This window comes from Electrophorus electricus, chromosome 5, assembly GCF_013358815.1.
Source record: "Electrophorus electricus isolate fEleEle1 chromosome 5, fEleEle1.pri, whole genome shotgun sequence".
NCBI classification, from domain to species: domain Eukaryota; kingdom Metazoa; phylum Chordata; class Actinopteri; order Gymnotiformes; family Gymnotidae; genus Electrophorus; species Electrophorus electricus.
This window is the reverse complement of record NC_049539.1, coordinates 8,905,390-8,921,597: the sequence shown is the minus strand read 5'-3', so window position 1 is coordinate 8,921,597 and position 16,208 is coordinate 8,905,390. Positions and strand designations below refer to the sequence as shown.

The 16,208-nt window shown below is 44.6% G+C and overlaps 1 protein-coding gene across 1 annotated transcript in view; it reads left to right on the top strand.

The window, feature by feature from the left end:
- The window catches only part of sh3kbp1 (SH3-domain kinase binding protein 1), a 38,839-nt gene that overhangs the window by 11,676 nt on the left and 10,955 nt on the right, over window positions 1-16,208 (top strand). Inside the window, exons 2-4 of the mRNA XM_027008086.2 lie at window positions 343-500; window positions 11,880-12,003; window positions 16,076-16,182. Coding sequence (XP_026863887.2) covers window positions 343-500; window positions 11,880-12,003; window positions 16,076-16,182 — 389 coding nt within the window. The remainder of the gene's footprint in view (window positions 1-342; window positions 501-11,879; window positions 12,004-16,075; window positions 16,183-16,208) is intronic.

The window sequence follows — 16,208 nt, the reverse complement described above, 5'->3', positions numbered from 1 at the left end:
ATCATGAATACACCGTATTCCTCCTTACAGCTCGTCCTAACTCCATGGATCATTCCCATGCGTCTTGCTTCCTAATGGTTTCGCGTTTGGTAAGCTGGCAAACGGGCCCTCTGAAGCAGCTTGCATGAAGGCCCTGGCGGCTGGGAGCCGTTCCGCAGGTGCTCCGTGCAGCTCTCTCCCTCAGCTCATGCATGTTTCCCAGAGGATGCTCTGCAGAAGTGAAAACACGGGCTTCTTCCTGGCTCCCCTCGCTCACACAGCTTCAAGGACAACTTCAATCTGTTGTCTTCCCTCCCTCCTTCCCTCTCTCTCTCTCTCTCTCTCTCTCGCTGTCGTTCGCAGTGGAGGCCGTTGTGGAGTTTGACTACCAGGCCCAGCACGATGACGAGTTGACCATCGCCGTCGGCGACATCATCAGCAACATCAGGAAAGATGAAGGGGGCTGGTGGGAGGGCGAGGTGGCCGGCCGCAGGGGCCTGTTCCCAGACAACTTCGTCAGGGTGAGCTGGCCTCTCTCGCGCATGCTGTTCTCACGTCTCTCTCTCCCTGGACAATGGTGGCCTGAGTCCCAAAACCTGGCTTCCAGTATATGTGCTTGGTGAGGTGACAGTTTTTTCTCTGCAGGGGACTGTGAATGGTGACTGTCGGACCATGCTTGGTTGACTTGTTGCAGTGTTGCAGAATGCAGAGCACTGGTACGAACAGGATGCTCTGTCAGTTTAGTGGGCTTGCAAGTGTTGGTGTCAGCACGTGTGTGTCTGTGTTTTTGTTTCATGAGTGAGAGAAAGTCACATAGAGTTTTGCATATTACTTTCATTTTACTTTGTGATCGGTGTATTCTGCTTGTTACAGGGTTTTTGATTGTCAGATGATAAATCAGGCTTTAAAGTTAAAGGAAAGATGCCTCTTTTTGATTTATTACCATTAACAATGCTACAGACTGTGATGAAAAATGGCAAAAATGTATCTTTCAAATATTGGCTCTGATATTTTTGCGCTCACTTCATCTGTAGCATTGCTATTTCTCGCTGTCCCATGTTTTCCAGACATGCACAAACAGTTAGTCACGCGACAGCACCATTGCCGTTAGGTGTTTGTGTAGTGTCAGGTTTCGGCTTCGGCTTGACGGGATTTGCCTCGCACACTTACTGTGCTCGCGCGAAGCGATGGGTTTCAGTGGCGGAAGGGCCTGACTCAAGCAGCGCGAGGCTGCGAGGTAGCGCTGGGCTTAGGGCACAAACACACGAGCGTGTGCCTTTCACCACCACACACTGCAGACGTGGTACAGGAGCAGGTGCAGTGGCCCACGGGGGCATGGGTGCCGCCTGCCCGGCTGATTCTAAGGTTTTGTGGCGTAGCTCGTGGCCGTTTCCTCTCTGAACGCGGAGCCAGCAGGGGGAAGTGTAGACTTCCTCTGAGGGCGCATTGACAGGAAGAGAGAGTGCGCGACATTAGCAAAAACGGGAAGAGTCTTTCTCTCACAATCGCATCTGATAGTGGAGTTTACGTTTGAGCATCAGAAACCAGCTCGGACATGGCCGTGCATCCACTTCTGCTTTGAGCTTTTCTGGTTCTAAAACTCAAGTACATATGCAAACACTTTAAACATGCATGGGAGAATAAACTGTCAGACCGCAGTAACCTCAGTTATATTTTTTGCCAATCTACTGTCAAAAAAAAAAGTCATGACGCCATCATGGAGCTCTAAATATGTCTTCCCCTCTACACCCCCCCTGGGTGAGAACACAGAACACCGGCCTGCACACGAGCTTGATTTTCTAGCCATAGGTGGAGCAGGGGCGGAGGCGGTCTACTGCGGGCGCTGATGCGGCTCGGAGTGTCTCGCTGCCCAGTTCCACGTGGTGTTGGGGTGCGGGACCCTGCAGGTTAGCATGATGTGGGTGCTTGTTTCCATGCAGCTGCTTCTTTGGCATGGGCCCGTTTTGGCGGCGTGACCTGTAGGAGTCCGTCACCCAGAATGCTGTTCTAGACAGAGGATTCCTTAGGTGTAGATTATTTTTAGCTATTATTCTTTACCACACAGGAACTGCAGTGACCTTATACGACACCACAGAAACAACTGCAGAATTGAGGATCTACTGAAAGATCGTGTTCGTGTATAGATTATAGAATTGGATTATAGTTGTTGCTTCAGGCAGTCAGGTGATAAGCAGGCTGTTTGTTGGTAGCCATCGTTTTGGATTTGTAAAGATGTTTGGAGCAGTTATGATGTGTTAATATTTGTACTGACAGACAGCTCAGGAGCCCATTTCCTACACCCTTGTTTTGGTTTTTAAGCGTTGAGGACATTGAGGACCACTCCTTTAATTCCAGTCTGTCTGCATGAGCGCGGGTGTTTGTCATCAAACAAGCCACGATGCTTATGGGCATAGTCGCAACCGTCTCCGCAGAGCCTGGTTGGTCAGGTGACGGCTCTCTGCAAACGGACAGACTGCAGGCTTTACTAGGCATGTGGCTGTGAGCTAGGGGCTTCCTTTGTTCAATGGGTTTTCTTTTTCTTTACATCACATCCCTAATTACTGACATGTCATCATGTGAAACAAAGGCAATTAAAACAGCAATGCTTTCAAGATTTCCATGACGTTTCCACTCACATTTACAAAGAGAAAAGGAAACATTTTAAGAGAATGGCAGAACTCTCACTTGGTCAGCAGGCAAGCGGTGCAGGCTGACCAAATACTGGCCACTCAGTAACACAGTGCATGATATACAGAGCATGGCGGGATTTTGAAGAGTGAATTTGTGGTGCTCAGTTTAACATAATCTTAATAACATAAACACATGCATAGTCATGGTCTGTTTATATACCTGTTAAACATACTGTCATTAAGAGAGAACCACACAGTGTCACCTGTGGTGGGTTAAAACATGCCATAGCTAAATATCAATGGGTACCGTAGTGTACAGAGGCAGTAAGTGCAATTCTAGATCACAAACTATTCTGTTTCTTTCCAATGGCTCTCGATTCCACGTTAAAGCCCTTTTGGTTTGGTGAGTGCAAACGCTTCTGTATTTGCAGGATTTGATCATTCTTGTCGGGTTTGTATCTTTGTGTTAAAACTCAGAGCTCCGCTACAAGAATGTGGCTTATTTAGGGGTGGAGTGTAACCCTCAGGCACTGATACTGGAATGAAGAGCTTTCCTCTGTCTCCTGACCGTGAACCAGAGATGATCCCTGCCGTCGCAGGGTATCATAAACGATGATCTCTGCGTTCACGCCCACCCTGAAACCTTCCCCACAACAAACACCTCTGCACTTTGAAACCAAGCCAGATATAGTCAAAGGCATATTTCCAGCTGTGTAGCCTGAGTAATGAACTGAGTTTGATAGACTGCATCTGTGATGGCGCTTGTAAATAAAGCGACGCCCTGAACTCCTCTCTTCAGCGGATGCAAAAAGAAAAAAAAATACAACTATAAGAAGAAAATACAAAAGAAGAGAATGCAAAGAAGAAAGCCATTTGTGTTGCGCCGCATAATTTACGTTGTAGTTTGTGATCGATGATCATATTCGTTCGTGATATACTGAAGTCTTTCTGCCCCTGGAGGAGGCGAAGCCATGCTAGACATTTACTGTCTAAGCGAATATTATTTTAAATGTACGTCCGTAGCAGCCTGTTCCTGTATCGAGTATTTCTAAAGACGTTTCAGGTTGTATAGAGAGGCTTGTGTTATGTGCTTCATGCTCTCATGATTCTTGATTATTCGTGATTATTAACTATTTTTGAATAAAGTGTATGAATAACAGAAATTTAGTCATTCCTTCGTGTCATCTTAGCACACAGGTTCATTGTTGCTTAGCATCGTAGCTGTTGTGGGTCCTCTGCAAATTCAGCCATGTCATTGTTCCTGATTTGGGTTAAAAGGTTCCTTCTTAAGCTAAGCCAACAGTCTTATGGGTTACTACACACCAGCAACCCCAGTGTGTAATCCCCCTAGTGTTTATATAAATCCAGTCAGACACAAATGAACACACAGTAGGAGTGCTTTCAGGGCTGCGGGTGTTCAGCAACACTAGGCATTGTGCAGTAGGGCATTCTAGATCAGTGCTCCTGAGATTGTGTTGCCACTCCATACTCTCATTCCAGAGGTGATATCATTTCAACCCCACAGTTGTAATCCAAAACTGGCCAGGTGTTATGGCACCTGATGCTGGGCTGTAACTGACAAACAAGCACTCTAACCAGATTGTTACTGTGGTGTTGTATAGATAAGTACAGCCGCAGATCTGTTTGCACTGTGTAATCGTCCACAGATTTAGCAGTAGTGCTTTTTATGCATGACATGCTGTTTTTGTACATCTCACATGCTGTTTTGGAGTTGCTCAACATATCCGTTTTGATGCTGAATAGGTGCATAAAGTAGGCTGTCTGCTCTGAACATGGGATCCTGAGGACTGGATGCACACTGGGGAACAGGTGGACGTTAGGGTGGGGTATTCAGGTGGGCATTAGGGTGGAGCATAGACATGGAGCTTTTTCAGGCACTTCTTGCACTGCTCAATTTAGACCTGCTCACTTCCCATTCAGAAAGCTTCAGCAGTTATGTTGTTACAGTGTAAACCAGTCGTCTGATGTGTTAGAAAGAGGTCAAAGGCAGTGTCAGCGAAGTTGGGAGGGGAGGTTAGACAGCGATCGTCGCGTTCCATTTCCAAGAGGAGGAGGAGGAGGATTTGGACTGGCTTCATGTGACTCATTCAAAACACGTGAACCTTTTCTACGTCTGGCTGATGGGTGTCTCTCGCTGCAGATGTGTCTGTGTCTAGGTATTTGCGAGAATGTGTGCTCTGCTAAGCCGTGTGTGCGAGTGCGAGTGCGTGAGAGTGTGTGTATAGGATGATTACTTTTGTTTCCTGAGTTTTATCTCCATGTATCCTAGTGCTCAGTTACCCTGCCAGCAACTCAGTGGAACACTGGCGCACACTCACACGCACGCGCATGCACACACACGCGCACGCACACACACACACACACACACACACACACAGTGGCCATGAAAAAGCCATTTGGAAATGTGCTGAATGTTGCTCATCTGTTTTTCCAGATCTTCTGCTTCCCCCTAATGCAGTTAATCTAATCTGTTCTCTCATTAGTGAAGGAATGTGTGGTTTCAGACTGCATGGAAACACCTTCTCCAAAAATGGCTTCTAGAAGCCATATTCTAATGTAGATGTTACGTGTGTGTGTGTGTGTGTGTGTGTGTGTGTGTGTGTGTGTGTTTTCTCTGAAAAGAGAAATGAACAGACACATCTCCAGGTGTTTCCTGTTCTTTCTTTGTAAATCTCACCACTATTCTGCTTGCTGAAATTTTCAGCAGTTTCTTTTCCTTTCTTAAAGGTGTAATAAATAGAATTTCCCAGTTAAGCCTGCTAAATAAAAAAAAAAGTATATGTAGTTACTAAATGACTTACGAATGCGTTAATAATATTAAACACCAGTATTAATGGAAGGGTGATATTTTAAAGGGAGTTTATGATGCATGTAACTGATCACATGACGAGCATGTCAGGAAATACCAAAATGTATTGCTTTTTAAAGATTTGAAATGACCCGCTGCATTTCTAGCCTAGGTGACCTAACTATCATTTACAGTCAGGTATCTTCAGTTATAACATGCACTCCTCTTGGGTTGGGCCTTGCTCCATTGACACACTAGGCAGTATCACAGCCAGCTTCATAGCCACTTGAATTAGTGCAGTCAAGCATACATTCCAACTTCCTGTCACTCTGATGTGATAACAGCAGATAATTTGGGTATTTGTGAGAGAAAATGAGAGATGTAATTTGGCAGAGATGCCAACAGAGATACAGAATGCTCAGTCTTGCTTGGTATCTCTTCTCCTGGCCCCCACCCCTCTCTCTCGCGCGCGCGCGCGCTCTCTGATCGATGCAGCTGTGAGAGGCCTGAGCTCTAAGATGTTTTCAGTTACGCTGGCTCCGGTTTTGACTCTGCATATACGCGTCACATACAGTCTCCTCTGCCTCACCGTACTTGTCCCCACTCTCAGGGCAGGAAGAGGAAGAGCCACGTGATGCTCACGTACTGCATTCGTCTCATTGGCCCACAGAGATCTTTGAAGCACTTTTTTTTTTTAAGCATCTCATCATGCCTTGCTCACAAGTCTTTCTTTTTGTTTCTCCGCACTTGTAGTCTTCCATTAGACTTCTTGCATTCCCTTGGTGCAGGTCTCTCTCTATCTCTTTCTCTCACTCTGTGTCCTGTCTCAATCCCTCTGTTCTCTCTCTCTCTCTCTCTCTCTCTTTCTCTCTCTCTCTCTCTCTCTCTCTCTCTCTCTCTCTATTTCATTCCACCCCCCAGTGTTTGCCGCAGAGCGGCCTGAGGGGCGGATGGTGCAGCGCCGCGAGATCACCTCCACGGCTCCGTGCCAGCAGAGGGCCTCGCAGGCATGTAGCGCCAGCCTGCTAGGCCTGACTAAAATTGGAACAGCGCAGAACGTCCACGGTGAGCAGCCGAGCAGGGTGCCGCTCCTGCTCGAAGTGGAAGTTTGCTGTCCAGCTCAAGTGCTTGGTTTCCTCTCGCAAATCCTAATCTCAGTCGTTCTGTAACCAAAACCTCAAAATGTGTTTTCAGATGAAAGCTCCACTGGCCCCAAGCACTGGTGAGGTGGTCGGATAATGCGGATGTCTGTTTTTCTCGTTGCTGTCGTGCTGTCAAATGCATATTAAACGAAACGCTCATGCAGTAATATGTGTGAAATGAGCACTTGGAGGTCTGCAGAGTCTCTGTATACTGCAGGTAGCTCCGTATCCTTTCTGCTCTGTGTGTTGGGCTGGAGCGGATTAAACTAGGTGAATTCATTGGAATTGATCAGGTTTTATTCATCCTGCCATAAGCATTAGAGCTTCTTACTTACAGAATTCTTACCAACCTCACTCATGCTGATCTTGGAGCTATTCAGGCTGATTAATTCTGGGCTCAACAGGACAGACACATGGGTGGTACTGATCTGAGGTCTGTCTGTGCAATGTCAACAGGTGCCAGATTGTGTTCTGTTGTTTATGTTGCCCTGTGTGTGTATGTGTGGGTGGGTGTGCATGTGAATGTTTTGGGGGGGGGCAGCTTATGTCAGACCACTCCTCACTAGCAGGTTCCCCCAGTGTGGTTTCCACGGTAACATGTATGTGATGAGGCACCAGAGAGATAATTGGAGTCTCCAGGGACCGATGGCCCATTGTGATTGCAAACATAGAGAATTCAATAGGCCTTTATTAAGAAATAGCACGCAAACACGCCTAAACACACACCTCTAATACAGTATAAACTCCTGTCTAATGCGGTAATATTTGTATGCATTAATCACGTGACAGAACAACACTCACGTTTAAGATGGCTGTGAACTAGCATGCACGCCAGGGTTCATGTTAGCCTGACTGTGGGAGGCAGAAGCACTTAGATATAGCCTTGAGACAGAGCACGGAGACTTCACCAACGAGCTGGTGCGTCAGCGCCAAACTGAACAAGCGTTATCGTGCGTCAGAAGTGCGTGATTGGGACGGCAGAGGAGAAAGGCACACCACTGTTTCCCAGGTTTTTCCAGTGGCAGAGCTGGGATCAGCCTTGCCAAGGGCCAGCCACAACATCAGGTGAGGCAGGTCAAGCCATGTAACAAAACAAAACTACCAAACAACAACAACAAAACATGATTGATGTTGGCACATATATTTATGTAGTTTGAGAGGAAATGTAGTCTGTTTGTGCTACTCTCTGTAGGCATATATGTATTTCTGTTCAGTGGTGTTTGTGTGTTGCTCTGCTGTGTGTGTGTGTGTGTGTGTGTGTGTGTGTGGCTGCCTCTACTGAAATTTGCAAATACAGTGGTTAGACTATGGGTCTGTCAGAGCCTGATCTGCAGACAGGAAGTGTGCATTCAGAATTCAAGCTGCAGCTGTCACTCACAGTGTGAGAAACCCTCCTAATAAAGTAGAGAAGGTTGTGATTGCTGATGGCAAGACGATGGTTCTCGTGAAGCTCTGTAACATTCTACAGCTGAGCCTCCCTCCGCTGGTTTGGAGATAACAGCTCACTGCACAAAGGGGGGAGTGCTTGCATGTGTCCTTGCGTTCAGTTCTGCTGCTGCTGTACTTTCTGGGGTTTAGTGTGTGCATGTGTGTCTGTGCGTGTGTGTCTGTGCGTGTGCGTCTGTGTGCGTCTGTGTGCGTCTGTGTGCGTCTGTGTGTCTGTGCGTGTGTCTGTGTGCGTGTGTCTGTGCGTGCGTGTGCGTGCGTGTGTCTGTGTGTGTGTGTGTGTGTGTGTCTGCGTCTGTGCATGTGTGTCTGTGCGTGTGCTTGTGTGTGTGTGTGTGTGTGTGTGTGTGTGTGTGTGTGTGTGCTCCTGCCCCTAACCCACAAACAGCGTTTTAGCTCCTCTGAGGCCCTGCTGTCATTTTTGTGCCACACTGTGTAGTGTAGGGCTATGCTGGCTGCACCCCTGCTGTCAGACCCTGGAGAGCTGTGCTAGCGAGGGGAGGCTATCCATGGTGAGTGCCCGAGCCGCAGCTGCACACGTACAGGTACCGCTGCTGCCTTGCCACCCCTTTCCATTTATGCTCGTATGTGTCGTTTTTAGCAAAATATGAAGAAGTAAAAACAGCAAGCTTTGCCATGAGACGATGAGTATCTCTGCATGGTGTCTTGCCGGCGTGTCGAGGTGCTGATGCCAGCCCCCGTCAGGGTGTCCCGCGGTGACCTGGATGGAGCACAAGCTAGATCTGGGTCAGTTTACCAGAGGAGCGTAATTTTAATCTCAGTTATGAAATAAGTTCATATGCACCTACTTGGTAAAAATAGTGAAAATATTGTATTATATTATATTATATTTGTAACTAAATATAAGTATTTTTTTCCTTTGCTATAATGATAATTTACTGTGATGTTGGAGCAAAGATGGGTCCAGTGTGCTGTGTTAGTGGTAATCTACACCACTGCTATAAACCTTTGCCACTAGTCTACACTACACTATATGGTGATGATCTGAGCTCAGTGTTCTCTCAGGAAATTAAATGACAGCTATGGAGTAGAGCTGATCTTAAATCAGCATCATAAACAGGTAGCTGAAGCACAAATCCAATGGTGGCTGCAGAATAAAAGTGTCTGGCCTGGCTGCTAGCTTCGCGTCTCTCTGTTGCCATCCTAGGTTACGCAACCTTCAACGGAGCAAGGGTGAGTTGTGTAATCGGGGACTCTGTATGGACTGTAATATTGTGTGCATTGCGTAACTTTGTATAGGGCACACAGAAGCATCCTGAATGGCTAGGACAGTTAACTTTTTCCGTGATGCTTTACAAGGACAATGCAATGCAGTGTAGAAGCCTCTGTTCTACTCAGTGAGGAAATATCTCTGAGCAATCAGAAGTCATGGTCTGTGGTTGTGTTCTCTGTGTGTGTGTGTGTGTGTGTGTGTGTGTGTGTGTGTGTGTGTGTGTGTGTGTGTGTGTGTGTGTGTGTGTGTGTGTGTGTGTGTGTATTCTTTCACTGTGGAGCTTACCAGACATCTGCAATAGCTCGCTCTCTCTCACTCTCTCTCTCTAACTCTCATGCTGCTGATCTGTTGATAAACTTATTTTTCTTCTTTCATGCTAAAGCTGGTCGCACACCAACAAAAGCCACCTCTAAAAGCCTCGTGTAAACTCCTGATGGACTCCTATGCAGGTTAAAAAGGTGACAGATATCTGAATGCTTCGGGGAAAGGCCAAGTGTGATGGGTGGTGGGTGCGCGATTATGTAACAGTGATGTAATGTCCGTTTCCTCCTGGCTGAGGCTGCCAGAACCAATGAAGAATAGATAAGGTTCAGCATTATGCCAGTGTTGTCAGCTCCGGTCAGCACACACGTCCTCACAATGGCGAGGGCTGAATTTGCCAGGGCTTCTCGTGCTTTGGGCCTGATTGCCTGCACTGGCACCAGGACCCATCAGCATTTCAGCAGTAAAGGTGTTGGTTTCACGTTGGAACTCAGTCAATAATTAAGGCCAAACCGATAATGTTCATTTTGCACCTTTCAGATACGCTGATGCATTGTGGGAGCGTTCGCTTATTTGGTGTTAATTATTCCTGAAATGCTGCGTGTGCCGTATAATGTCATGTATTATCATTTTGATTTCATATTCATATCTAGGGCTGGACAAGTATGGAGAACCAAACTATACCGAGATTATATAGCTACATGTTGCGATCGATTTTTGATGTATACTCGAATGGTGTGATTCATCAGGACAGAACCAAACAGAACTTGTCTGAGACTGAAATGGTGTAACACATTAAAGAGCCTTATATTGCAGCTCTGTGGCATCATATAGCAGAGGCCGATATTGCGATGTCAGTTAACAAGTGATATATTTTTCAGTCTTTACATCACTCATATTTACATTATGTAAGTGAAAGAACTAGAAAAGCTGAAGTTCAGTATATTATGAATATTGGTTATTGGCCTGGATTTGTCTGCATGGAGTGTGCATGCAGCGGTACGTTAGGTCTGCTTCAGCCTGCCCTGTGCTAACTGCCCTCTGATCTCACATCTCACCCACTCATTAATCATGAATGCTTGTGAACACAGCTCATTATCCAACAATGCCTGAGCTTTGTGTGTGTACACGGGTGCTCCAGTGTGCGCGCCTGTGTCCGTGTGTCCCGTGGTTGTGTGTCCACATGCCCGAAGGATTGTTTTCCAGGGCACACTAAAATGGAACAAGCGCAGTTCCTCTGACCAACACACAACCCAAAGTAGCACTTCCTTTGTCCCACAGTCCTACAGTCGACGCACACGCTCAGCCCATGGTACAGGCTGCATTCAGCTGAATTCACTGTCTATCACACAGCATCAGGTTTAGTTACTCAGATAGTAATCACACCTTAAAAACGTCTGTTCTACTTGTGATTATCACCAACCATGAATTTTGTCCTTTACACAAAAAAAGTTCAATTTAATGACACACACATGTATTTTTTATATATTTTTTGTATTTCATGTGTTTAACGTTTGGAAATGGCACACCCATGCCTTACATGGGAATTTCAGTTTTGAGAAATAAGGGCACCTGCTTTATTTGTGTGTGCGTGTGTGTGTGCGTGTGTGTGTGTGTGTGTGGGGGGCTGGTTATTATGGATGTGCGATCCCTCCACCTGGATGCTGCCCACCTCTTGAGTAAGAGGCCAAGGCTGCATTAATGAAACAGCAGACAGATCAAACATGGCGCCTGCTGCTGTTCTCCTCAGTTAGCTGCTCTGTCACTCAGAAAGGGAGCAAAGGGAGTGATAGAGAAATGCTGCAGATTAAAGGCACAGACAGAGTGAGTACAAACAGACAGCCTTAGCCAAAGTGAATGAACCTGATGTCAGCCATTTAAGACCAGGCATCCGAATGTTCTCCCCCTGAGTGGACCTCAGGCCTCTAGCATATAGTGTTTTACTGGGAGGTGGGATTAAAGGCTGGCCTGCAACTTCAACAATGGGGGGGTGGTGTGGGGGGTGGGGGGCTTTTTGCGCAGATGCAGATGGAGAAGTGCTTAAGGCCAGCATGTGTGGGGTTGACTGCTCCTCTGAGTCACTGCATCCAGGAAATGAGTCCAGCTCTTCTGCTGCATGGAGAGCTAAAGCATGCATGGGTTCTCTCTCTCTCTCTCTCTCTCTCTCTCCCTTCCTCTCTCTCGCTTTCTCTTTCTCCCTTTTACTCCCTCGCCCACTCTCTCTCACACCCCCGTTTTTCTCTCTCTCTCTCTCTCTCTCTCTCTCACTCTCTCTCTCTCTCTCTCGCTTTCTCTCTCTCATAGAAAAAGAGGGCAGGCTCTTGCTCCCCCTGCTGGCTGTTAGAAGGTATTTCAGCCAATTTTCTGTCTCTCTGCAGGAGATTAAGAAGGAGGTGAGGAAGGACGTGAGTCTGGCTTCTCAGACGACCGGGCTGAAGTCTGACATGTCCAATGGCAGCGCCAGCCCTGCATCAGAGTCCAGCCTCCGGCCAGCCAAGAAAGGTACCCACCAAGTCCAGTTTAGAGCTAAATGAACCATCACGAACTGACTGTCAACAACAGGCGTGAATGCACTGGCTCCAACCCATATCTTGTTTATTAAAGGTTTAGGGTACATTTGGTCAGGCAACAATTCACACAGATAAATACACAGCAGGGACTTCTAAACCGTCCATAAACACACAACGTCAGGGTCTGTGGCACACATTAGATCACTGGGCTTAGTGGTAGGAAGTCTATTATACAATTCTTAACATGTAGGACATCTTCTTTGTGGGTTTGTGTGCGTTTGTTGCACATATACCTTTCTGGAGAGGGTATAGTGTGAGTCAGATGAGTTTGTCTGGAACATCCAGATGTCATGTGGGAAGTTAGTGTTAAGTGTGTGTCTGTGCATGTGTGTGTCTGACAGTAATTAAACCAGTCTCTTGGACAGACAATTAGAGCAGCTCTGTAGCTCGTACTCTAAGGTTCCGCTGTGAATACTGTCAGTGGCCAGGGGAATTTGTGTGTGTGTGTGTGTGTGTGTGTGTGTGTGTGTGTGTGAGAGAGAGAGAGAAAGAGAATAGAGGTAACACGCTAATGACTTACATCCTGTCTATCTGAATTAGGAGACATTAGCGGTTCCAGTAATGTCTTAGGAGGCCAATTTATTAGCCTTGACTTCTGTGCTTGCCTGTCTCTCATTTTGCTAACTGGCCAATAATTTGGCAGTAAAGCAGCTCAACAGACACTGAAGCAGGAATGGCAGGTTTTGTCGTCTTTATTGGCCCTCAGTAATGTTTAAATGGTTAATACCAGGAAGTTAACAAAGAAGTTAGTCATAAGATTACAAAATTCTTTCATGTGAGTGTTGAGATGTTGGGCAGCTATTTCTGTCTGTAGTTGTGGGTCTCCAGCTGTGTAACTGAATTTCAGGCCCATAGTTTGAGACAAACTTCATCTCCTTAGTTCTAATACTTGCAGTCTGGATCTCGTCCTAACTGAAATACTTCGTTAGCAATTTGCTTTTGTTTGTTTACATTTTTTAGCCTACAACCATTTTGCAATCAAAGCTATCTTACAGGCTCAGCTGCAAGTTTAAAAGCTGATCTCCATATGTTCACAGTTTGTGTTACTCACTACGCCTAATGTTAATTTTAAGTATGCAGGGGAAAGGTTCACAACAGACATTTTATATATATATATATATATATATATATATATATATATATATATATAATCAGTCCTGATATTTTGAAATAATGAATTACCTGTACAGTTTATCATACAGTCATGATAAATGTAACGGTAGAGCACATCTAATTGATTTGCTTTAACTTCTCAACTGAATTTTAAATACGCTTTAATATAATGGAATATTAAGTCTTGGTTTTGATATATTTCGTGTTGGTGTATTAATATAGATTTTTTTTTTTTTTCCGCTTTTTCTTATAACCTCAAAGTGCCCCAGACTAATTGCCCCCACAACCCATGGTCTGAGATCTGCTGTGGTGCTGCTCTGTAGACCATGTGGCGCCCTCCTGTGGTGCCCATATGTGATGAACAGCATGGTTTCTCCCTGTCAAACCAAGAGTGGGCCTCCAAGCCTGCTGTGGCGAAGCATGCGCTCTGTGCTAATCAGAATAATCCTTTCAGCTGCTAAAGTACCTATTGACAGTTCAAACAGTGGTTAGTGACTGCACTAGAACCACTAGCTGACAGTGCCAAGCTTAGGATTTAGAGATTGTTATACAGAAGCATTTTATTAAGTGGTGACATTATTTTACTGTGGTAGACAACTGGCACCAATTATGTTGCTTAACTCAGATTATAAGTTATTAGCTGCTCTTTATACCACCCGCTTGAAATCAGCGTTAGGAGAGATTATCTCTGCCTTGCAGTCAGGACTCAGGAAGGGCAGAAGCATTTCAAATAACATCTGTCTTGTTTTAGATTTCTTAGGTTACCATGAACTGGTCAAATAGGAGGCAGTTATTTTATTTCTGGGTTTCTGTAAAGCTGTCGAAATGGTGGTGGAACATGAGTTCCTGTATGATGTGGTGCATCATTTTGGTTCTGGGCACCAGTTTTTGAAGATGGTTCCAACCTTAGTAGTAGTTGTGTGTCTTTGGCTAAAGGCACTTCTACCTGGTTTGTCATCAGTACATTGCTCCAGCATCAAAGGTACTCAGACTGCAGGACACAAGTTTCTAATTTGTAAATTAGTAGGCAATGCATTGTTTTTGAAGGACAATGAACAGGTTCCTGTTGTCCTGGATATTTTACAATAATTTTTTGCTGCTTTGGGTCTTTCAGTTACACAGAATAAGAAAGGCGTAATGGCTTTACATAGGATAAACAACTCACAGATAAAAGGTTAAACAGACAGTAAGATTTCTTGGAAGTGTTTTGCTTTCAAAATCTAAAGGTATTTCAAGAATTGCGTGTCCAGCCTCGTCTCTCTATGTCAATAAATTGACATATTCTTCTATTGTTTCTCTTCTATTGAATTTATAAGGAAAAATAAGACCAAGCATATTAAGAGAAAAACACTAGTTAGGAACTATTCAGAAGGGTTGTTTAATGCTCTGGACTTTAATACAGTCAATCATTAGATAATGTTTCGGAAAAGAATGACTTAATAAGAATGTCATTTTTATCACAAAAGGTTTATTAAAACAGGTATACAATATCACAACAGGTTTATTAAAACGCAATAGGGAGTTTTATGTTTATAATGAATTCAGAGATGAGGTTGGATATTTCATGGAAAGATTGTGAGACTGATATTAAAAACAATTTCACCACAACAGCTCCTACCCTATGAGAGCTCATTGAAATTATAACCCTTCATTTAAAGGAACTTTTGACTTTTCTCTTGGTGGTATAGATTTGTTAGTTAGGAAATGTAACAATCACCATATGATGAAGTGCATAACTAAAGCCTTATAGAATTAAAGTTTATGAATGCAAAAGGGAATTTGTATGTACATTTTATCCTCATAACGTTTTGATGAATACATTTAAACCTACTATATCTCCATGAGGCTGTTTTGGAAATCGAAACTGGAGAGTTATTTATTTTGTAACTGGACTTTTTCAGATGAGTTTGGAATGATCTTGACTTGTTTTGATATATTTGCATGAATTGTATAGATTTCCTATTGTAATGATTTTGTTCCTAACTAGTGACATCAACTAGAATAGCTGAGGATATTAAATTATTCATCCTATTAGAGAAATTCCACATTCACAAATCCAGGGTAGTAGTGTTGGTCCATAATTTTAGACTGTTTTGTGGTGAGGTAAACATCTTTTGCGACTCCCTGTTGCAAACGTCACAAAACAAGAAAGCCATTAAGATGCCTTTTCGCTGAGTAAAATGATTAAAACACTACATCGAGGAATGTAGGTTATGCTTTCAGGGTTAGGTTATTTAAGTCCTTGTTGATTAATTCACTCATTGTAATTATATTTTGTGGGGTTTTTTTTTTTATTAATTCATTTATTTGGATTGTTGTTTTATAATCTCATTTGTTAACTGCAATACAGAAAACTGACATTCAAGTCAATGTGAAGTTTTGGCCTATTCACCATAGCACTACTTTTGTATGTATCTCATTGCGATTGATTTAGATTGCTTTAAGAGTGCCCTGCATGGTCTGTCAGTGGATATCAGATTATAAACCCTCCATGTTACAGAGACTGCATTGCTTTTATTCATATAGATGTGGTTGCCAAGATGTCACAGATTGCCCTACAGTTGGTGGTGCAGAAAGAATCGACTATTTTGCCTTTCAGATTAAAGTGTAAATTGATTACGGTATAGACTTTTGCAGATCACCACTAGTGCAGTAGTCACTCATGGCTAGAGCAGCTCCCATTTTCCATTGTGCTTTGACAGAGAAGTGAAACCTGCTGAAAATGAACTGCTCACTGCAGTAAGTTATTTAGTAGGACGGAGGATGGAGACACCTAGTGCAAAAGAAATTATTTGTTTTAATACGGTTTGCCTGGAAAATCAAATTTCATTAACCTATATGTGTGTGCACGTGGGCGTGTCGTGCGTGTGCGGGCGTGCATGGGGTCACAGGCGAGGCCATACGGAAAAGACGCTGCAAAGCCGCTTTTAGCTACATGCCACAGAACGACGACGAGCTGGAACTGAAGATCGGAGACGTCATCGAGGTGCTATGTGAGGTGAGCGTGTCGTGGCGACGTGGCAG